Source organism: Amia ocellicauda, chromosome 16 (assembly GCF_036373705.1).
Source record: "Amia ocellicauda isolate fAmiCal2 chromosome 16, fAmiCal2.hap1, whole genome shotgun sequence".
Classification (NCBI taxonomy): Eukaryota; Metazoa; Chordata; class Actinopteri; order Amiiformes; family Amiidae; genus Amia; species Amia ocellicauda.
The window spans coordinates 18,074,056-18,097,842 of NC_089865.1; the positions used below are offsets into that span (position 1 = coordinate 18,074,056).

At 42.2% G+C, this 23,787-nt stretch overlaps 2 protein-coding genes, 1 non-coding gene and 1 pseudogene across 4 annotated transcripts; 3 read left to right on the top strand and 1 right to left on the bottom strand.

Moving 5' to 3' along the window:
• Positions 1-2,038: 2,038 nt before the first annotated feature.
• Positions 2,039-2,157, top strand: LOC136712020 (uncharacterized; annotated as a pseudogene).
• A 1,544-nt stretch (positions 2,158-3,701) lies between these two features.
• Positions 3,702-15,556, top strand: atg9a (ATG9 autophagy related 9 homolog A (S. cerevisiae)). Of its 2 annotated transcripts, none has more exons than XM_066687782.1 (15): positions 3,702-3,827; positions 5,805-5,954; positions 6,611-6,654; positions 7,102-7,166; positions 7,495-7,656; positions 7,877-8,018; positions 8,342-9,090; positions 9,396-9,549; positions 9,836-10,015; positions 10,475-10,714; positions 10,894-11,135; positions 11,228-11,345; positions 11,823-12,027; positions 12,246-12,446; positions 12,624-15,556. In XM_066687782.1, the coding sequence occupies exons 2-14, from the start codon at positions 5,852-5,854 to the stop codon at positions 12,407-12,409; spliced, it is 2,568 nt and encodes an 855-aa protein (XP_066543879.1). In that variant the 5' UTR covers positions 3,702-3,827; positions 5,805-5,851; the 3' UTR covers positions 12,410-12,446; positions 12,624-15,556. The 2 variants fall into 2 exon arrangements, with proteins under 2 accessions (XP_066543879.1, XP_066543881.1); XM_066687784.1 differs by having other exon boundaries at positions 12,246-12,391.
• Positions 15,557-16,603: 1,047 nt separating this feature from the next.
• Positions 16,604-20,498, bottom strand: LOC136711765 (golgin subfamily A member 6-like protein 7). Its single transcript, XM_066688221.1, has 5 exons — positions 20,149-20,498; positions 19,720-19,820; positions 17,923-18,063; positions 17,460-17,632; positions 16,604-17,171 (listed from the first exon to the last, which is right to left on the bottom strand). The coding sequence occupies exons 1-5, from the start codon at positions 20,218-20,220 to the stop codon at positions 17,002-17,004; spliced, it is 657 nt and encodes a 218-aa protein (XP_066544318.1). The 5' UTR covers positions 20,221-20,498; the 3' UTR covers positions 16,604-17,001.
• A 362-nt stretch (positions 20,499-20,860) lies between these two features.
• Positions 20,861-20,933, top strand: trnak-uuu (transfer RNA lysine (anticodon UUU)). The gene has a single exon. It is a non-coding gene; the product is annotated as a tRNA-Lys (tRNA).
• Positions 20,934-23,787: the final 2,854 nt, after the last annotated feature.

Sequence of the window (23,787 nt, forward strand, 5' to 3'; positions counted from 1 at the left end):
AGAATCAGGCCTATGTGATGGGGAACCTGCAACTAGCCTAAGTGAAGATTATAGTGTGTACACAAGCCAAAGGAACAATCTATTTGTCCTGTCTGTGTGCATATTGGTCTAATCAGACAAAATACATTAAACTAAGCAGGCAATGTGAATTATTGCGCAGATTCACTTGGTCATATGAAATTTAATCTGCGATTTTGGGGCGGGGCCGTGAGGTATAATTTGAGTGGCAGCGCAATCTGCCTATCAGCGCCCGTTTATGCTTTTGCCCCGCCTATGTAAAAACGCGGTATCAGCTGGTGCAGGGGCGCCGCATGCTCTTTTTCCCGCGGATTTCCTCCTACCTACATAGAAGTTTAAATCAGCCTGTACTCCTTATCCCCCACCTACCCACTGTCGCTTCCTATTTTTACACACCACTTTTCATCAGTGTCTTTCACCCCGCCCCACCCCCCGGTCATCCTTTTCTTACCTTCTTCTTCCTTTGGCGCACCCCCGCAGATCAGAGGGGACCCCCAGCACTGAGGCAGTATCCTTTCGGCTCCAACCTGCAAATGTGTGAGTAACTCAGTAGTTATTTTAAGTTAGTTGCGTTGAAAGTGCACCGCATGTGAAGCTAGGGAGGTTGATGTGTAAAACTGTGTTTTATGTGTTGAATATGTCATGTGTATTTGAGCGGGAAACGTGGCCGCTGTGTAGGTGGCTACGAGACACAAGATGGCGTCCGAATCGCAGTAGTTGGTGTTCCCCAGCCAATTTCTATAATCTGTGGACATCTTTATATTTAGAAACTAGGATATAAAGACGCATATTAAAACATATATTAAATATAAAGTTAATATAAAAGAATGCATGCAAGTTAAATAGGTATGTGCGGACATAGGAATTCCTACTATGAGCTAAAGGGAAGGGGCATCTGAAAGTCACTACGACACCGTGTTGCATTTTGCCTGAATTAAACTACAGACACTGCTGGACTTCCCTCAGTCTGTTGTGCTTTGTGGATCCAAAGTACAGACAATCTTTTCACTACATCAATGAACCCTTTATAAATGCTGTATCTCCTTTACTTATAAAGGGTTCAGCTATTTTGGGTCATTTTATTAATCCTCGTCAGTTTAATTGGATACACAGTTGTAGTTGCCTCAGCCTCAACTGGGATCAATTAAGCCCCCATGATTCATACTGGGCAGGTCTGTGATTTTGAAAAGGTAGGTTTTGACCCCCCAGGTATGATGGTGGAAACCGGCCAGAGAACTCCTCACCAGAAACATGCAGCTCCGGGAGCAGATCTTCAGGAAGAACTGGAAGTTGGAGGAAGAGGTAGGCGGCCAAAAGCTCCTGACTCAGTTTTGGCATCATCTCTGGCACACAGGTGCACTTCATACACTGGCATGCCAGGGGAACGAGACTGACCTGCACACATATGACTCATTTGTATCAAGGTTTTATTTTCCAGATATCCTAAGCCCCATTCACACAAACGTATGCCGCCTTTTTGGTGGCATTTTGTTGCTGGCAGTGTCTGTTTGAAAGGATCATACGGACACCAGCAACTCTCCACCTTGAGACCTAGTCTAAATGCCAACATTTAAGTCACTGTTATGAGCTCATGTGCACAATGTGCCCAGTTACACGTACTCGGGTACACAGAATCAGTGCGGTTTTTCAAAGTTTTAGTTTTAGTTTTTTAGTATCCAGTTTGTGTATCCATGGTGGAGTAGCAGGCGTCCTCCAGGCTTCTTGATCTCCATGATGGTACAACGCCTGTGACTTGAATGATAAGATGGAAGTTTAATGTAGAAACTCTAACACAGAGCAGTGTTTCCAGCGATGGCTGGTTCACCCACTGTGACAGGACTGTGCCTAGATTCAATTGTGAAGCAGTTCATAATTAAATACTAAAACTTAAGTATTTGGAGCTTATTCTACCATCTAGCTTGATCTAAAGCCTTTGCATCCTAAGAGGGGGAGAGAGAGTGCAAATGGCAGTAGAAAAATCTGAAACAGGTGTTGCAGAGTGTAAGTGAATATAAAACTTTCTTACGACCATACTAGCCTGAATACGCCTGATCTTGTCAGATCTCGGAAACTAAGCAGGCTCGGGCCTGGTCAGTACTTGGATGGGAGACTGCCTGGGAATACTAGGTGCTGTAAGCTTTTGCACTTTTCTCATGCCAGGGTGACATTTCACAACTGGTTTCACTCTCCAGCTATTAGCCCTACCAGGGCTTATGGAAGAATTTTATTTATTTATTTATTCATTTATTTATTTATTTTTAATGTACTGACCTCATTTTTTGTTAAATACAGATTAGCAATACAAATCAGTAAAATTATTTTTCCATTGTTCTTGATTCTCTGCCAGGTGCTGAGCACTTCTGATTGTGCTGAAAATACTCTTTACACTGTCTTTGTGGTTCACTGTTCAACATTACTCTCAAAATATGTCCGCAACATGTAACATAAACAGAACTTCACCTTATCTACCAAGAACAAACCTTCCTGTTTTATTCCTCCAAATTATTCCGATACTCCAAATAGATTTAACTTTTTCCTTGCCTTTACTTTTAAATGTAATAAAAGGACATTTCATTATTGTATTCCTGTTTTCTGAAGATGACCTTGTGGAAGCACTCGAGATTAAAGTATCTATCAAAAGCTAAACAAATATCTATTTGCATTGTAATAGTTGAGAAGACCTTTCATGCTCCAAGTTTGTCCAGACTTTAGCAAACTCTTCCAACTGATTGTTTATCAGTCTGGTGTCCTTTCTCCCTTCTGGCGCCCTGGGACACTGGATATGAGAAAAGCACACGTCCATTTAAAAACAGCCCACAGCGCTACCTGGCCCTCTGTAACCACTACTGTGCCTTCTCTAAAGGCGTGGATATCTCATTCCTCAAGGCTTTGAAAAACTGTTCAATTCAAATATTGAATATCTCTGGATCTGAATGCTTATAATATAATACTAATAGCCAAAGTAAAATTTGTTAAAAATTTTAATGTGCGAATCTAAGGTAGACTGGTAAAAGGAAACGAGATACACGGGCATTTAAAAGCCAATTCATTAAGAGTCCTCAATAAAATATACCATTGTAAAAGAAATGTGATGGTCATTTTAACAATGTGGTCATCAGTAATACTAATGATTATTGTTTTAACACACCTCACTTGTTTACACCGACCATTGTGATCTTTACTACATTAATATTAACTAAACGTTAGCCTCGTAACATTGCATATATTTAGTAAATTGCGTTAGTAGGTGGATCAACGATGTACTTTCCTTAAATGTCTTAATATAATAGTTTTATTGGTTTATACACTGGCATCAACATTAATAAACACGAATAACTTTTTATTCATCTTGCAATGCTGATTTACTCAGTTTAACTGAATGTATTCAGTATACTGTACATGTCAATGGGGTTTGTGTGTTTGTTTTTTAAACTAACTGACTTTTAGTGAATTATGTTTTCTACTATATATATATCGTCATTTTCACACAAAAGTGTGTGTCTGGCAGTGCAGTGTGGAGGGGCATGTTGTGTTTCTCATCTGCAGTCAATGTGGACACCAGCCCTAAGACAGAAATGAGAACAGAGACCCGCCCCCTGTGGGCAGCGATTGGTTGTTTCTGCCCTCGCTCTCCAGGAAGCCGTCGCTGGTTGGCCGTAGGGGCTGCCAGTCACAGCAATGACTGACAGATTCCCAGGGTGGTGTGAGAAATGAAACCAAAACTGGGTGATTGTGACTTGTCAGAAAGAAAGAAAAAGAAATCGCGATATAGTGTCAGAAACAGCATTGCTGGAAAAGGTCAAATGAAGGTAAGTGGAGGAATGTCGGAAGGCAGGATCGCAGTGTTCAATGAAAGGTGGGACGTTATGTAATGCACTACAACAACAGGAACTAGGGGTGTATTCGTTTATTGTGGCAGACATACGATGCCGTGTACGTTTTATACAGAAACACTATTCACTGAGATCGTGCACACATTCATACAAACGTATCTTTTGGAGACATTGAGGGGAAATACAATAAGAATAGGAAATAGGTAACTCGATTACTGTTATTAACACTCAGAAACCTAATAGTCGTCCAATACATCCATCAGGCCAACCCGATTCCGTGCTGTAGTATGGGCTACATGTTACCTTACTGGGGCTGAATAAGTCAGTGTGTGTTTACACAGCGCTGTGCCATCGGTTTCACTGGACACACAGGACAAGGATATGTGGCAGCTGTCATTTTTATAATCCAGGCGAGTCGATGTAAATGGGAGAGGTAGACTGCAGTTGAGCAATAATGAAATAGTGCCGGCCCAAATAAATACGGCTAGCATGTCAACAAATGTACCGCGAAGCACGTTTCCCCCCGTATGTTTGTGTGTGTCATGGTAGTATGTAGGCTATACATTAACGTCATTTTCAGAAGAAAGGTCATAATAAAGGAATCTGCGCTACAAAACCCCTATATTGTAATATCTGCGTGGGTGGTGCACGCAGTCAGGGCAACCCGTATCCGTGCTGTAGCTGTGCGCGACACGTTTACCTTATCGGGACTGAATGTTTCTAACAGGTATTCAAAATAATTGCAAACGGAAACTGTAGTCATAAACGGTTGACTCTTTTTTTTGGGTAAACATGTATCTGCTGGGTCGTGTGTCCTATCTTGAATATTCTTTCCGTTTTAAACGTGTCCCAGGTGAGTTATGTATCTTGATAAAATCTTTGCAACGCCCTGAATGATTTGTAATCGTTGCCATTGCCTTCCAGATAGTATTTTTTTTTCTAATGGAAACTGATGAAATCCAACAGTGTCAGTGTTTACATTACAGGTGCGGGTTTGTATATAGATGCACTATTACACGTGTCCTGTACACCTGCCCTTCCCTCAGCTGTCACACTGGAACCAGTGACATTTGTCCCGTTAAGAAATTGTGATCATCACTTTGCAGGGAAAAGACTAGTTATTCGTAGTCTTTGCCTTATATTATTTTTTCTTTGCTAGAGAGTTTGTTGTAAGTTAGAGTCATTTTACAAAGGGGTAATAATGGAAACACCCGGATGAAAAGCATATTTTATCCAAAAGTGAATTTGCAACTAAACAATTTAGTATTAATCAATTGAATTACTAGATTAACATTTACATTAAACCCTTCAGGAACCACAGAATAGTATGCACTGAATAAAACATTCAGTTCAGTTGCATAAAACATGTTGCATGCTTGTAATACGCTTTTGTCTTCCTTTAGAATAGGACTGACAAAAATGCAAAAAGGCTTTTCTTTTATTAATGCAGCACTGTATTGATAACATGTAAGCACAGCAGTTATTATAATCTGATACTGGTACTTTCTAACTAGGCCAAACTGACTGAATGTCAAAAAGATAATCGTCCTAACTATGTGCAGCATCGTTTGGAAATAAGTTTCTTTGATTGTTATTCACTCGTTTTTTTAGAAGGATGACAAAACAGCAACAGAACGCTGATTTCAGAAATGCATTACTGATGATATGGATGGTTGTTGGTTACAATGTTAAGTTTGTTTTATTATCGATGAACTGTATGGACCACCAAGTGAATCTGAAATCTGTACACAATAGCCCTTGTTCTCTTGAGCGTCATATATAAGAAGTCAATTCCTCAGAAGAAGCTGTGTATTGAAATAATTAGTTCTCAAAATAATTCAGGAAATGAACAGTCAAAAGCACATACAGCAATCTAGGTCATCTGATGTCTAAATGAGAAGATTGAGAAGTGGAGTTATACATATATTCTGTATTGTTCTTTCTTTCACAAAGGCGAGTGATGGCTCTGTGTGATGCATGCTGCAGAATGAGAGAGTAAAATGGCCCACTTTGACACCGAGTACCAGCGTCTGGAGGCATCCTACAATGACTCGCCGCCAGGAGAGGAGGACATGCTGGTCCATGTCCCAGAGGGCACCAAGTGTAAGTCATCTCATCTCATTTACACTGCCTCAAAGTTGACCTTCTTTCCAGTTTGGCTAACTAATCAGTTGGATGTGGGACACTAGACAGGGCTCGTCTTTAGTTTGATCGGCATAAGAGTCCTGCCAACTATGGAATTGTGGGAACAAGGATCGGCCTGGTTGTGTATGCGGTGGATAGTACTATGACACAGTGCTAATTCTCACATCTAAGCTTGTTGGCATTCATGCTTTACAGTAATCCCATTTAGTTTCTTATCTTTGGTAGGCCAGTTAATGCAGTCAGGATTCAAACCAGCCTGGCACCCTCCCACAAGGCCTAATTATGCTGTAGTGGTAGTAGGTGTGCCACACTGATACATTATACATAGATTAACATGTGTGAATACACACATAGAACCCACAATCTGTACAACATTTTATGAGCTGACAACTTGCTCCTTGTTTTTCCACTTTTTCATCTTAAAGTGCATTGTTTAGGGGTTGCTGTGAAAATAAAGTGCCATGACTGTAACTTAAAAGTGTTCATTGGTTATTGTGATCTACTGGTGATAAAAACAAAGGGCAGAATTTAAAGACTTCTCTATGTTATGTTGCATTTGAAATACACTGCTGGCATTGTTAAATAGTTTTCTCTTTATTTTTGTCCCCATACAGCCCAGTGGCATCACATAGAAAACCTGGACCTGTTTTTTCAGAGAATATCCTTTGAATGGCTTCATGTAACCCTTGCTGTGCAGCTTCTCTTCATTTGAATAATTGGTTTTCATACCATGAACAATATTGCTAGGCCATTTTATTACATAGGATCTGTGATTTCAGGGGATCAATGTCAACTGCAAGTCGGAGTTAAAGGCCAGGTTGGCACATAGGCCAAATTATTTAAGGCTGTCAGTTTCAGTATAATTTATAGACGTCTTGAGAAATAGGTAATCTTAATCTCGTACAGTTACACCAAAGAAACTTGCTCTTTAAAAATGAAGACGAGACATTGTAGGGTTTATTTGTTCAAAAATAAACAGTAGCTATTTTTTTTAATTTATATATATATAATGTATTTATTTATAGGTAAACACTTTCAATTACTATTGTTTATTATGCACTGCTTATCAAAGTACAAAAACTGTTCTTTAACTCTGATATCCCACGTGTATAACCTGCACCAGAAAAATGGCTTCACATGCATGCTGCTGGGAGAAATCTTCGAGCTTGTGTGAGTATATTATAGATTTATCTGAAGATATCTGAAGACTGTACCAGCCTTCTCTTTAACTGTTTGTTGGAAATAATTTAAATTCAGAATTTATTTGTATTTGATGACATAGATTTGATTAAATAATAATGATCAATAATAATAATAATAATTTGTTTAAAGCTTGCATCGAGATATAATTGGCTGTTCGAGTCTAGTTGTGCAGCTGATATGTTACATCTGAAACAAGTTCTCCAGTAAGAAGTGCATTCCCAGATAATCTCAAAAGAAAATGTGTGCCCTTCACTGCAGCTACGATTATTAAATATTTATATTTTCTCTCTCCTAGGCAACTGGTGTTTGTTGTTGCCTTCACCGTGTTCCTGGCAAACTGTGTTGATTATGACATCTTGTTTGCCAACAAAATGGTTAACCACACTCACCACACACAGGAGACTTCAAAAGTGACGCTTCCCGATGCATTCCTGCCTGTCAACATTTGCAGCGCGAGGTAAATTGGTATTAAAAATTTTAAAGAAATGTGATATATGATGTTTGTTCAACCTTTGTGAAAATAACTGTGCTTTGGGCCTAACCATTAAGATAAGATTATATACCATTATAACTATTAATATGATCTATAAAATAAATCATTTTGTGATATGAGATTTTGACAGCTTGTAAAAATGTGGGGAAAGTTCATCCAGATGTTCCTCTTTTCTTCTTTCCAGGATCCGTAACAATGTGTTTGTCATCTTCATCATAGTAATAGCAGGGGTGTTTTGGCTCCATCGCCTGGTCAAGTTCATCTACAATATCTGCTGCTTTTGGGAAATCCGTTCCTTCTATATCAATGCACTGAAAATACCCATGGTAAAGAATGTCTGCTATTCTATCAGTGGTTCACTGCAATGTCTGTGGGAAATTAAATGCATTTGTGCCGTACCAAAGGAATCGGTTGAAGTGTGGAAAACATGTATATTTGTTCATTGTTCATGTTGTTGTTTAGTTTTTTGAGGGGGTATTTCCTGAAAGCTAATCAGACTTGCTGTTATTTATTAGGGCGCAAGATTACTAAAGTGAAACCAAAATTAAGATTGCACATCATTTACATTTTATAGAGAATGGCACATGAGTGAAATGCACCACCGTAGCTCTGGACGATATGAAACAGCTTTGATCTTTGTCCTTCACAGGCCGACCTGCCCTACTTCACATGGCAAGAAGTGCAGGCAAGGATCATCGAGATCCAGAAGGAGCACCAGATATGTATCCACAAGAAGGAACTGACTGAGCTGGACATCTACCACCGCATCCTGCGCTTCAAGAACTACATGGTGGCCATGGTCAACAAATCCCTGCTGCCCATCCGCTTCAGCATGCCCCTGCTGGGCGACGTGGTCTTCTACACCCGTGGGCTCAAGTACAACTTCGAGCTGATCTTCTTCTGGGGCCCGGGCTCCCTCTTCGAGAACGAGTGGAGCCTGAAGCCCGAGTACAAGCGGGGGGGTAACCGCCTGGAGCTGGCGGACAAGCTCAGCAACCGTATCCTGTGGATTGGGGTAGCCAACCTGCTGCTGTGCCCAGTCATCCTGATCTGGCAGATCCTGTACGCCTTCTTCAGCTACACCGAGGTGATCAAGAGGGAGCCCGGTAGCCTGGGCGCCCGCTGCTGGTCCCTCTTCGGCCGCTGCTACCTGCGCCACTTCAATGAGCTGGACCACGAACTCATGTCCCGCCTCAGCAAGGGCTACAAGGCCTCGTCCAAGTACATGAACTGCTTCATGTCGCCGCTGCTCACTGTGGTGGCCAAGAATGTGGCCTTCTTTGCCGGATCCATCCTGGCCGTGCTCATTGCTCTCACCATCTATGACGAGGATGTGCTGGCTGTGGAGCACGTCCTCACCAGCATCACCCTGCTGGGGGTTTGTGTTACCATCTGCAGGTAAGAGTGATAGACACACAGGCAGAGAACAAGCTTATAAAATACCATGAGAGACTACAAGGTGCTTTCTTGTAGATCATTATTAAAGGCTTAAGGAACATAATGATCTTCCTTTGTGCCATGTTTATGGCATCTCTTTTTACTTCAGGAGAACCTCTAGTAAGGAATTATATTTCATGCCGTTGACAGTCTCTTCAGTAATCTTACTTTAACAGCATAAACCCTGAAAAAGGATGGAAAATGCTGAGTAGATTTTATTTCACGCGGTGAGATATTGTTTTATTCATTCTGCTTCTCTGCTGCAGGTCCTTTATCCCAGACAAGCACATGGTGTTCTGCCCAGAGCAGCTTCTGAAGGTGATCTTGGCCCACATCCACTATATGCCAGACCATTGGCAGGGCAACGCGCACCGCTATGAGACTCGTGACGAGTTTTCACAGCTCTTCCAGTATAAAGCCGTGAGTGAGGAGATCCGGGGTCTGCAAGGAGCTATGGGGGCTTTTTTTTCTTTAGAGATACATTAAGAACTGCATCATATGAGGTAAACGTTTAGCTGGGGCATTATATCCAGCTGATTCATCATGAAAACAGGGAATGGAGATGTTACAGATACTGCAAAATTGTGACTGATACAATGTGGATATTTAAAAATTATGGCCTGGCAACTTCATCAGGGACTGTGAGGAACTGAACTCTTTCCTTTCCTGGAGGGTTAAGAATAATAACCCTGATCTGTCCTGGCAGGTGTTCATCCTGGAGGAGCTGTTGAGCCCAGTGATAACTCCCTTCATCCTGATCTTCTGTCTGCGCCGCAAATCCCTGGAAATCATCGACTTCTTCCGCAACTTCACCGTGGAGGTCGTGGGCGTGGGGGACACCTGCTCCTTTGCACAGATGGATGTCCGACAGCACGGCCATCCAGCGGTAAGAGCAGCGTCTGAGCAGGACTGGAGAGACTGTGAATTCCCGGTCTCACTGAGGGGTCAGCGGGAGAAGAACTGTCAACATTTCAATTGGTTACCATCTTGAGTAGCACAATCATATTCAAATATGGCTCCTGTTTCTTGTTTTAACACTTGCTCTGTGGAATGCAGACATTTTGTTTTCACTGCAGAGGGCCGATAACTATTCTGATAACATTGGAGATCCTGATAAAACAATGCATGTAATATTAAGTCATCGATAAGAAATGTTTGTTGTTAGGAAATTGTGGAGTGGTATAGCGGTGTTCATATGTTAGAAATAGTTTCAAATCATGGCCTCCATGTTCAAATTCAGGCTTAGCTAAGAGTGGACCATCTAGTACAAAATTTGGCTGTTGATTGAGCTCTTTCACTGCGAGTGTTTCCCGTGTGCAATTCATCCCGGCGTTCTCTTTGGCAGTGGATGTCAGCCGGGAAGACGGAGGCCTCGATCTACCAGCAGGCCGAGGACGGGAAGACGGAGCTCTCTCTGATGCACTTCGCCATCACCAACCCGCACTGGCAACCGCCCCGTGAGAGCACGCACTTCATCAGCCAGCTGAAAGAGCGGGTGCAGCGAGAGGTTGCCACTGGGCAGCAGGTGCCCCTGCCAGACAACCACCTCTTCACCTCTATCCAGTCCATTCAGTCGGAGTCTGAGGTACCCCACCTGCTCCTGTCTGTCAGTCCCCTTAACTCAGACCCCTTTGCCTGACTGGCTTCCATTCTTCCACACTGCCATTCAGTATCAAAGCTGCTAGTCATTAGTTGCACACATGTCTTGACTGCTCCCTGAAGAAATGCCTTGAAACGCCGGCCCTGACTGTGTCTGTGTTTCAGCCCCACAGTCTGATTGCTAACCTCCTGGTGGGGCCCCCGTCCTTGGCATCGCTCCATTTGGGACGGGACGGCCCTGTGCCCAATCATGCCTCCAGCATGGGCAGCAGCGACGTGGCCTCGGCCCTGCGCTCGCTATCCCCCCTCAGCACCAGCCAGCACCTCCGCGGCAGCTACACCTCCACACGCCTGCCCCGCAGTGACACCGCTCCTCCCACCGGGGCCAGGGCCATGGCGGGCTCAGGGTGAGAGCGCAGTTCCTCATCCATTTTTGCATCTGTATGTGTGATTAATTCTGCAAGATGTGTTAACACTGATGATCTCTGTGACCATGTAGGACAGACGCCCGCACTGCCAGCTCTGGCAGCAGTGCGTGGGAGGGTCAGATGACCAGCCTGGTGCTGTCTGAGTACGCCTCCACAGAGATGAGCATCCACGCACTTTACATCCACGAGGTACGGGCCCTAACTGCTGTATTTTTTGCCATTCACTAGAAAAAAAAATTTCCCTTCACAAGTGGCCCATGGTCTAAGGCAGCAACCTACATTTTTGAAGTGTCCAATATTTTTGCTATCTTACAGTAGTTTGTAGCACAACCATGTCGTTATATATATAATCATTTATGTGAAAATATACGCTTTATGGGGGTTAAAACAAATGTTAATTAAAAAAGGGCATTCAAATTGCTCAACCAGTGTAATTTCCCATGAAACTCAATTGGCAAAAGAAAAAAAAAAAAAACTTTTGTGAAGGGAACATATTAAAACTTGACTCTTATTACAGTCTTCCATACTGTAAATTCATGTCAGTTTTCACAGCTTAACACCTTTCCTCTTGTACAACCAGGTACTATCTATTTGCTGGCTGGTTTGGCAAGCAAACACCTGCAGGTTGAACCTGTCTTAGTGGTTTGTGTGTGTGTCTGTGCGCAGCTCCACCAGCAGCAGTCCCGAAACGACCTGTCACGGCACACGTGGCACCGGCAGGAGAGCGATGAGAGCAGCGAGAGCATCCCCGAGGACTGCGAGGCCCCACGCACCCTGCCCCGCTCCAACACCTTCCCCAGCACCGGCACACAGCGCCAGGAGGGAGCGCCACTGCAGCCCACTGGGCACCGCCGTTATGGGGGCACCACAGGTACAAGCAAATGGGTGGCAGACAGAAAAGGTCTTGAGGAGAGAGAAAACAAGGGGAGAGATTTGCCCACGCAGTAATTATGACTTTATCCAGAGAGCCTTGCATATCATACTGAAAACACAGTAAAGCTATTCCAGGTTTGTTCCCACTTCTTAGTCTGTGAGGATATTTATGTATGGCCCCTAGATTGACAGGTGTTTCATTGTGCGTCTCCCCAGATGCTCTGAGTGGGCCCCCCCGGCCTGCCCCCAGGGCTCCCCGCCTCCCTATGGGTGGCTGGGCAGAGGAGGCCCAGGCAGGACGGCAGCATGACACTGTGCCAGAGGAGGGCTCTGAGGACGAGCTGCCACCTCAGATCCACAAGGTACACCGCCCACAGTGAGGGCAAGGCCGCCGTCCGAGACAGCCGCCAGAGACCGGTACAGCCCTTAGGACAACTGAGAGACTAAGAGAGACATCAGTCATTCATGTGGTTGCAGTCCAGGAGACAAAAGCAGTCTGTGATAAAGTTCAGTGCTGTTCATAGTATAACAGATAGTATATAATAAGCCTAAGAAAACATTTTTTTCCCTCTCCCTGTTTTGCTCCTGCTTCAGGTGACATAATTGACATCCAGCAAGCATTCTTGATGGAAGAGGTTTTCAGACTTCCAGTAATAACTGTCCACCCATCTGCACCAAAACACATCCTCCCCACAGCGGACAGAACCACAGACCTGCAGTACATTCAGCCCACCTGCACCTCCAAGCTGCAGCCACATCTTGCCATCCTCGCTGCTACCTGATAGCCAGTTGCTTTTCTATGACAAAAAGATCTCCATGTTCTATGCGGGGAAGGTGATGGGACCTCGGGCCCACTCTGGACTAAGGAGAAGATGCTCTCAAGTTAACAATGTTGGTTGAGGTCAGTGCCAAACTGGAGGATGCCAAGCTCACCATATCTTTGAAGGCACCTGCACCTGCTTTCTAGATGACCAACTGAAACACTGACAAGAAAAGGCCAAGTCGTTTTTATTCTGGATCATTACACTTCGAATAATCACAAACTACCCGAGCCAACTTCCTGTAGGAATGAATGGGGCTGTGAAACACGACTGCTGTCATGCCTCTTCAAGTCGTAACGCAACAAGGTGGCTGGATGGATTGGTTTTAAAGACAATTGACAGTAACGATGTAAGGCCATGAAACTGACAAAGAAGAGCACTTATGATGTGTCCTCAAGAAAAATTACCTTGGAAATTGTACCTCAGCTCAGATGCTCCCCTGGATTCACTTTCAACACAAAGCCATAGACATTTACGTTTAAAGTGACTATCATTTGTTCCAGAATCGAGAATTTGACTAATAAGTCAGTGGGCCTGCGGTGGAAATTGGTGGTGGAAATTTTGCTATAATTTGATTTATTGTCTAAATTTTCAAGCAGATTTGATTTGAGATGAAAACGTGTAAGATAGTCCCAAACATTCTACCTTCTCTCACACACTCCATGACCAATAGCTTCACCTGAAAGTGGGACTATGTTCTGAATAGTTATAAATCCAAATGATTAACTGCAGAATTCTTTTGATATACTCTAACATCTAGGCATGACTGATTATTTACAGAAGAAATGGCAACTTTGCAGCAAAAATCACTGTTGAGCACATGTACTCAAACTGAGGTAATGGTTAAATGCATTTTAATTTAAAAACAGAATATTATTTCATTTCAGCACTTTAATTGTGATGTGAAAAACCCTTTAAGTGAAAAGTCAGGAGCTCGGAACCTGATGTTTATTAGGATGCATCTATTACAACTTAAATGCAGATTTATTCTGCTTATATTTATTTATTGACTGGTATGCTGTCAATGGTATACACAAACTGCTTCTCTCTGCACCCAAATTGCATCTTCTTGCAAGTTTTGTATCATCAGTATGCATTACACAGGAATGGGATTAAGTTTTTGACTTGAAAAACTACTTTCGATCAATGTTTTCACAAGGAGGTGTCTTCAGTACTGACAAATCCATGCCCGTGTGTAGTGTGTCAGGCAGCAAACTGTAAATAACAGCCCACAAACTTGTGTTGTTGTGAAATTCACACGTAACCTGTAAAATAAATGTTAATTTAAGAGAAACAACCTTCAATACACCTATTTGACAACGGGAAGGACAATAAAGCACTTAAGCTAGATATTATGCGATGCAAAAATGTATTTGGCTTTCAAAACAAATACGTAGTTGCATTTATCAGCGTTGTGCAAGTTAATGGTCTCAGCCTCATGTAAGAGGTCTCTTGGCTTTTGAGAATGGTGGCTCATGGCTACGTTCTGTTCATAGTCTGTGAAAGTTGCCTGCTTAAACCGCCATGACATCTTGGTTAAATGTCAGTCCGTGCTAATTAGATATATCTGTGGGTGAATCCAGAACCCTCTGTGGTTACATGTAACTAAGCACATTGACTTTCATTAGAGAACTACAAGCCCAACAGGATGTGCAATTGCTCATTACACTGCTTCTACTTAACCTAGTATGCACTTTACATTGTTTTACCAATACAAATGATACCTTTTCTAAGCAAGATTGTCTGTTAGCATTAATGATAGGGGATTTTAACACTGAACCAATAGGGAGACTTTGCAGAGTTGTAAAAGAGGGGGTCTATCACATTCCCAGATCATGGGAACTTTGCACAGGGGTGGGGTAGAGTGCGCTGGTATCATACAGCCGGTATAAATATTTAGGAGGTGAGGAAACTTTTTTTTTGGATAGCTGGCACACAATTAAAAATTCAAAACAAAACCGCAGAACAGTGGTGAGACAAGAGGAAGTTTAAACACACACACATGGGGAATAAGAAGATGAAACATGAAATGAGATTAAATGTAATATTGTGATTGCAGGAAGTTGGGCGAGTGGGAATTATATTGGAAGGTTCTGTTCTGATTCATATATGTTAGTAATCCGAGTTTGCAGAAAGTATGACTGAAGCAAGCAATAAATAAATCAAATCAAAGGTGGATACTTAGTTATTGAAATACTGACCACATTCTTGGACACACTAGCCCTGTGTTCAGTGGGGAAACAGCCAACTACACAGTAACCAAGCGATGAGAGGAAGCATTCCCATTGGGGAGATAGGAAAAATAGCACAGCAGCAGCTTCAATGTCCTGCACCCATAATCCTAGTTTCACAGCACAAATTTGTATTCTGAAATTCCCCAGCAGCTGTTAGGCATCAGAATCCCAACATTCAGAAGCTTCTACTTTATAGGTTTTGTGTACAAACACATTCCCTGTTCAACTGAACCTCTTGTTCCCAGCTTCCCCCAGACACACGCACGACTCCTGCACTGTAGCTCCTATTACGGATGCGTGTCAATAGGTAACATCAGGTGGATGTGTAAGTCAGATTAGTCTTCATTAATCAGATGTGACTATCAATAGAACTGTGCATAATGGTGTTTTTCTTTTATAGATTAAAGGTCTGAATATTGCATATTTTGTACAACTGTATAGCCATTAATAAAATGTATTTAATGAGTTTTAAGTACATTTCATTATTTATTCAATGACACACCACACAAACAAATGCTCTTATAACTGCTCTAAGGAATAGATATGCATATATGATTGAAATGCCTTGGTGCTCAGAGAACTAAAAATAATTTTATTTTTTATACTTTAATCTGCCCATCTATACAAAAGATCTTTTTAGCAGTGAATACAAATGTATGTTTTAGCATCAATCAATAATTTTGCTTCTTGAAAATCACAGCATAGATCAAAGCCAAACAAGAATTCAAACTCATCTGAGCACAATGTATTAAGAAAAATTAAAAACACTTTTTAAAGTAAAATCTAAGCAGATTGTTAAGGTTCAATTAAGTAATTGAGAGTTTGATTGGGACAAAAACCAGCAGCCTAAGAGCATATTAAACATGATTAATATTAAAGATTCGACTCAGGTCAAAGATCATTATAAGAACAGAGACTGGCAGCAGCCAATGAGGGTCGAGCACATAGACGAAAATAAAGTTACATTATTTTGAGTATTTGATTTAGATTTTCATAAGTATTTATTAAAATACTTCAAATAACAATAGTTGTTTTGGGGCATCATGATGCAAAGACATGCATTCGGTGAAATCCTGCCTTTCGTTAAGTGCGAGCAGCCCACCACTTTAAATATCGGTTGGGATATAAAAAATCATGCTAGTGAGTCTAGCTTTAATCACGACACTTGTCAAGACACTTTGCTATAACGTTACACGATACAGAAAATAAATTAATATTTTCTGTACGGCCATTAGGTTAATTCAGATATGGAACGCATTACCTGTCTCAGTCAAGAATTCTGTTCGCTGGAGTGATGTGCACTTGTCTTGGTAACCTGAAGAGAGCGCTGCTGCTGAGAGAAACGCCCCTGGAACATATCAAGCTTGTGATTGGTTCTGTCCATCTTCGGAAAGATGGACTGTGGCTATGGGGTTGGTTATGGAAAGAGTTCAAACTCAATGTAGGAAGAAAAATTTAAAACTTTGTATTTTTTATTTTTATTAATGACAAACAATAAAACACACCTCAACAGCAATAATAACTTTTTAGCAGTTTATTCAGCAGCTGTGCTTGCTGCCTCAATATACGATGCCCATTCGCATCCAGATATTTTTAATTAAAGGAATTAAAAGGCCTTCTATTTTTCACATAAAGAAATAGACTTCAATGATCAACTGTGATGGCTGAAATTCACATCATATTGATATTGTGAGCTTACCAGACTTCATTAGAATGCTCATTAAGATAAATTGGTCGAAAAAACACTGACAGACCTCAGAACCCAAGACCTATCCCATCTCTTGTGCCACCTCTTCCTGCAGATCCAGTTCCAGATTCTATATTCTGACAGCCAGTGCAAAACAATTCTCAGTCCTCTGCTAGAGACGTCTATATTTCAGCTGTGCGAGAAGCTGTTCGGGGCAGTGGAACTTCGCATCACTTGACAATTTTGCCCCTCAGTGGCTTAATGCCCGCTTTCCCCAGGGTGGCCGGAATGCCAAGCTTGGCTACGTACTCATCCAGCAGCTCGTCCCCCTTCTTACCCTGCAATTGGGCCGTTCCTGTCGTGTGGGGGTCACTCTTCAGCTGCTGGAGTTCCCTTTCCGCTGTCATACAGAGAAAGGAAAACCAACCATTAGGTTTCGTTCAAATGCAGGGAAAGTGATTTTCATTAATCGACATGAAGAAAAGGAAGATCTTAAATAAATGCTAGCCCTTCAGAACTTAGACACAAGGGTCCCTCCATCATATTAGGCCAGATTTATTAGGATATTATATTATACCCTCCAGTACCAGGGTTGGAGGCCACAAGGCATAGTGCTCAATTTGCATTCAAACACCTGCCCCTTCGTCCACTCTGAAGAGCTGTCTAGATGTTGGTATGCCAGACTGACCTGCCTGCTGCTGGGCCAGTGTCACCGAGAGAGACTCTTGGACTTTGCTGCACCGGAGGCCGACTCGCTTGTTCTCCGTTACCAGAGCGGCTTCTTGCTTTTTCAGGGCCACCAGCTCCTTCTTCATCCCTTTCTCCATCGCCTTCAGCTTGTTCTCCACATCCTCCCGGGAGCTGCAGAAGGACGGAAGGAACGGGTGTGTTTGTGTGCTTGCAGCACGCGTGCCACATGTACTAATCGTTCAATGTATTCATGCACCAAAGTATTCAGGATGTTTATCTATTATTCTTGGTTCTAGTCTTAACTTGAATCCACAGTGTAAAGGTTTAAACACCTGATCAGATTCTTCCCTGAGAAGTTTCAACAGAAATACAACCCCATGGATTTAAGTTTGTACCACAGATGGCTGGATGTGAAGAATACTGCTCCAGCAGGGTCCTAAAAAGGCACCAGAGGACAGTACCTAGCACTGGCCGCTTTCTGCTCCTTAAGCTGCCGGGAGAGGTCCTCTCTCTGCTGCTTGACCGTGTCCAGCTCCCTCAGGGCATCGCTCAGTCCCGCCGCCCGAGTTGCCAGGGGCTTCAGCCGGTTGCGCTCAGCAGTTCTGACAGACACAAAGCCACCAACACAGAAAAAGAACCGTGATCGATTATGTCTGAAGCTGTTTTTTGCTCCAGATGGACTCCCAATTCAACAGATTACGCAGAAATCATGTTATACACTCACCTAAAGGATTATTAGGAACACCATACTAATACTGTGTTTGACCCCCTTTCGCCTTCAGAACTGCCTTAATTCTACGTGGCATTGATTCAACAAGGTGCTGAAAGCATTCTTTAGAAATGTTGGCCCATATTGATAGGATAGCATCTTGCAGTTGATGGAGATTTGTGGGATGCACATCCAGGGCACGAAGCTCCCGTTCCACCACATCACAAAGATGCTCTAATGCGTTGAGATCTGGTGACTGTGGGGGCCAGTTTAGTACAGTGAACTCATTGTCATGTTCAAGAAACCAATTTGAAATGATTCGACCTTTGTGACATGGTGCATTATCCTGCTGGAAGTAGCCATCAGAGGATGGGTACATGGTGGTCATAAAGGGATGGACATGCTCAGAAACAATGCTCAGGTAGGCCGTGGCATTTAAACGATGCCCAATTGGCACTAAGGGGCCTAAAGTGTGCCAAGAAAACATCCCCCACACCATTACACCACCACCACCAGCCTGCACAGTGGTAACAAGGCATGATGGATCCATGTTCTCATTCTGTTTACGCCAAATTCTGACTCTACCATCTGAATGTCTCAACAGAAATCGAGACTCATCAGACCAGGCAACATTTTTCCAGTCTTCAACTGTCCAATTTTGGTGAGCTTGTGCAAATTGTAGCCTCTTTTTCCTATTTGTAGTGGAGATGAGTGGTACCCGGTGGGGTCTTCTGCTGTTGTAGCCCATCCGCCTCAAGGTTGTACGTGTTGTGGCTTCACAAATGCTTTGCTGCATACCTCGGTTGTAACAAGTGGTTATTTCAGTCAAAGTTGCTCTTCTATCAGCTTGAATCAGTGGGCCCATTCTCCTCTGACCTCTAGCATCAACAAGGCATTTTCGCCCACAGGACTGCCGCATACTGGATGTTTTTCCCTTTTCACACCATTCTTTGTAAACCCTAGAAATGGTTGTGCGTGAAAATCCCAGTAACTGAGCAGATTGTGAAATACTCAGACCGGCCCGTCTGGCACCAACAACCATGCCACGCTCAAAATTGCTTAAATCACCTTTCTTTCCCATTCAGACATTCAGTTTGGAGTTCAGGAGATTGTCTTGACCAGGACCACAACCCTAAATGCAGTGAAGCAACTGCCATGTGATTGGTTGGTTAGATAATTGCATTAATGAGAAATTGAATAGGTGTTCCTAATAATCCTTTAGGTGAGTGTATATATATACACACACACACACACACACACACATTACATGCCCACTTGGTTTATTGCATGTTGACAGCTTTGGAAATCACTGTCTAACATTAGCTTTGAGAAGAACACATTTACATTTGGCACAATATAATGTGATTACAGGCCTGCTGGATGCCTATACAGTGAAGAGTTGCCAACACAAGTACTGTCATTTGAAGGAGAAAGGTGGCACCATGTTTTAGTAGTAATGGATGGAGATTCTCAACAGAATATTTCAGAAATCACTCCGCAAAGAGCAGGACTGATGTGGAGCTCACATTACTGTAAACCAGACCAGTACCTGTGTTCAATATCTTTCTCTGTGCACTGGGTCTCATCTTGGATGGCCTTCAGCTGCTGTTTCGACTCCCAGACCACATCTTTCAGCTGCTTTAACAGCACCTGGAGGGTGGGGTGGCAGAGAAAAGATGGCATAAGGTTCAATTCAACCACACAAACAAGATACATATTGGTCACTGCAGTTATAGAAATGTTACTGAACAAGAAAAGGTTATGGGATTAATATAATATATATATATATATATATATATATATAGACACACACACACACTATATGTCATTAACAGGCAGCAACAGTGTGCTGTGGGCGATTATTTGTAGCTATTGAATATGCATACACCTCTCTCAGTGCACTTGTTTATATTATTGCACAAATTCAGTCTTGCCCAGGTTGTATATGAACAGTGCGTGGGGGGCATCTGTCACTTACCTCCAATTCGTGTTTGTCAAGATTAGGAATCTCATCGTCCTCTGGCAGTTTCACGTTTTTCAGGTTCTCCATCCTGACTTCTCGGTAGTCAGTTAAATAAGCTGGCTACTGGGGTTGTTTGCAACGCAGCTGCCCACGTTACGTGTCATTGTGTAAAAAGACACATTGCAGCAAGTCCGACACAGACAATGCGCTATGACATGCTGAACTGCAACAAAATAAATGTTCTATATAAAACAAATCTACTACGCAAATGATATGGATGGAGCTGTTTTGTTGATAATGTAGTTCAAACTTTCGCGCTGCTTTCCAAATGCCTTCCTATTTCCGGATCCTTTGCTGCAGCCACGGTCGTGTTGTTTGAGACAAATGCAATGGTCGCGTTCGTGTAGCGCAGACATACGCCAATGGGATCGGTGGGATTCTGCAGCTCTGCGCAGAACTGCGGGAATCTGCGCTACACGAACGCGGCCTTTGTCAGTGGTTCAGCATCACGGTTTCCCTTAACAAGAACACAGATCCCTTTCGTTTAACACTTTCACCTTGTGATTTTGGTTATTTGCCCTTAATCCATCCTCCCCGGGAAATTGCTTTTTAGTCAACATATCCAAATCAACGATGCATTTATGTCGGCCGGCTACGTACGTAAATGCTTACATTAGTTATACCTTCCTTTTACATTTCAGAGCGCATGTAAACAGCCTCTTTAAGAGCCCGGATAGCTCAGTCGGTAGAGCATCAGACTTTTAATCTGAGGGTCCAGGGTTCAAGTCCCTGTTCGGGCGGATATTTTCTTTAAAAATGCAATGTTAATGGAAAAAAATAAAATGTAAATGATACATTATACTATTAGACCGGGGTTTCATTACAGTGACCAGATATTTTCATAGCAGCAGGTCGCAATGTTCCCTAACGCCAATAAAACATCAGTACAGAGGGGTTTGTAATACGACACCAGCCTGACTGAAGACCCTAGCGAGACACAATCTGGATAGTTGTTAATGTTGCACAAGTATTTCATTTAGTAATAAAGTGAAACAGGCATCCCTTTAAACTATATTTTCCCAGTGCAGATATGTGCTTTTGTTTATGTCAGGTACCATGACCCCCAAACCGCCATAACATTAAATGTTTTATATTAATAACTTAATGTATGGTTTGTACAGAGGTGTAACAAGTAGTCAGAAGTCATACTTGAGTAAAAGTACAAATATTCTATCAAAAACTTACTCCAGTAAAAGTACAAAGTCTCCCTTTCAAACAGTACTTGAGAAAAAGTTATAAAGTAGCTACTTTCAAGAGTACTTAAGTACCAAATGTAAAAGTAAATTGTGATTTTAGTATTAAAGTGAATATGGATGTGTTTCTGTGAGCCTTATAAAGGGGCGATTCATTTGATGTTTTAATCCCAACATTTTATTTTCCATAAATTATCAAGGTATTTTATTTTTATGGTTCCTCAATTTTATCTTGAAGAAAACCACATCCAACAAAAATAAATGTTATTTAGGCACATATCTGGAAATTACTTTCAATTGTATTCAATACTAACAAAGGGTAACACTGGGGGGTTTATATAATAGCCTTTTTTGAGTTTTCTTAGCAAACTCACTGTTCACACCCCCCCCCCCAAAGAGTTGTATAATAAAACACAAAACAAAATAAACAATATAAAATATGTACCTCTTTAGTGAATATAACTTAAAAGCATCCGTGCACTGCAGCGTCTTCACTCCCATGAGGTGCTAGCCCAAATAAGGCAAAAATATATAATTAAAAAATGATATTGTAGTCGCACTCTCACTTATTAGGTATTTAGACAGGACTCTTGTATTTCAGCAGTTTCATTTTATTGAATAACAATGCCTTTTGACACTACTGTGTCTTCATCTGGGCTATACATACCTAGTAAGTGAGTGTCGGCTACACAAATATTTTTATCATTTTATATATATAAAATGAAAAATATATTTTTGTATTTTTGATTGGTGTGTATATATATATATATATATATATATATATATATATATAAACACACCAATCAGCCATAACATTATGACCACCTGCCTAATATTGTGTAGGTTCCCCTTTTGCCGCCAAAACAGCCCTGACCCGTCGAGGCATGGACTCCACTAGACCTCTGAAGGTGTGCTGTGGTATCTGGCACCAAGACGTTAGCAGCAGATCCTTTAAGTCCTGTAAGTTGCAAGGTGGGGCCTCCATGGATCGGACTTATTTGTCCAGCACATCCCACAGATGCTTGATTGGATTGAGAACTGGGGAATTTGGAGGCCAAGTCAACACCTTGATTCATGATTCATCAGACCAGGCCACCTTCTTCCATTGCTCCGTGGTCCAGTTCTGATGCTCACGTGCCCATTGTAGGCGCTTTCAGCAGTGGACAGGGGTCAGCATGGGCACCCTGACTGGTCTGCGGCTACGCAGCCCCATACGCAACAAACTGCGATACGCTGTGTGTTCTGACACCTTTCTATCAGAACCAGCATTCACTTTTTCAGCAATTTGAGCTACAGTAGCTTGTCTGTTGGATCGGACCACACGGGCCAGCCTTCGCTCCCCACGTGCATCAATGAGCCTTGGCCGCCCATGACCCTGTTGCCAGTTGACCGCTTTTCCTTCCTTGGACCACTTTTGATAGGTACTGACCACTGCAGACCGGAAACACCCCACAAGAGCTGCAGTTTTGGAGATGCTCTGACCCAGTCGTCTAGCCATCACAATTTGGCCCTTGTCAAAGTCGCTCAGATCCTTACGCTGCCCATTTTTCCTGCTTCTAACACATCAACTTTGAGGACAAAATGTTCACTTGCTGCCTAATATATCCCACCCACTGACAGGTGAAGTGAATAATGTTATGGCTGATAGGTGTATATACATATACATATATATATATATATATATATATATATAATTTGATGTTGTTCTTACACATGCCTAGGTGTGGGCGATCTGACGATTTTATATCGTGATCGATCTTGAAGACATCCACGATCTACTTTTCAAGCGAATCGTAGAGATCGCGATCTTTTATGTCCTCATAATGTTAAAACTGTAACGACAGCCTACTAGATGGCTGTGCTGATTGGCCAAATTATACCACGTGTCTCAATCATGTGTCTTGCATGCATGGTGACATATTAGAAAAAAAAATCAACATGAACTAGCAGAATGGCGGATGAGGAGCTGGTGCTGAAAAAATATTCAACATCAGATGTGTGGCTATGCAAAGTCAGACATTTCTCAGAGAAAAGTTATCTGCAAACTTTGTCGGGTAACGGTCAGCTCTTCTGGAGGTCAAACGACAAATCTTTTCAACCACCTGAAAAGCAAGCAACCGAAGGCACATGCCGACAGTGTTTCACTCAGGTCGGTACAACCTCACTCATCTGTATCTCACGAGGTCCTGAAACAGTTATCACTGACCGACACATTAGAGCAGTCGAAAACATACGACAAAAACAGCAAACGATGGAAAGAGGTGACAGAAGCGGTCACATTCTACTTTTTTATCATATTATCTATTAGCTGTGATTGCCACTTGAAGTTGAAAAGTGCACACCTTTGTGTTGTTTATATTTTATTACTGCAATTTCAGAGTACTTTAAAATCTTGTGTTAT

Coding starts and splice junctions, on each gene's coding strand:
- atg9a (XM_066687782.1), top strand. CDS start 5,852: ATGGCCCACTTTGACACCGAGTACCAGCGTCTGGAGGCATCCTACAAT. Junction 6,655..7,101: donor TGGACCTGTTTTTTCAGAGA/ATATCCTTTGAA, acceptor CTGATATCCCAC/GTGTATAACCTGCACCAGAA. Junction 12,028..12,245: donor CCGTTATGGGGGCACCACAG/GTACAAGCAAAT, acceptor GCGTCTCCCCAG/ATGCTCTGAGTGGGCCCCCC.
- LOC136711765 (XM_066688221.1), bottom strand. CDS start 20,220: ATGGAGAACCTGAAAAACGTGAAACTGCCAGAGGACGATGAGATTCCT. Junction 18,064..19,719: donor GAGAAAGATATTGAACACAG/GTACTGGTCTGG, acceptor TGTGTCTGTCAG/AACTGCTGAGCGCAACCGGC. Junction 17,172..17,459: donor ACTGGCCCAGCAGCAGGCAG/GTCAGTCTGGCA, acceptor TCTGTATGACAG/CGGAAAGGGAACTCCAGCAG.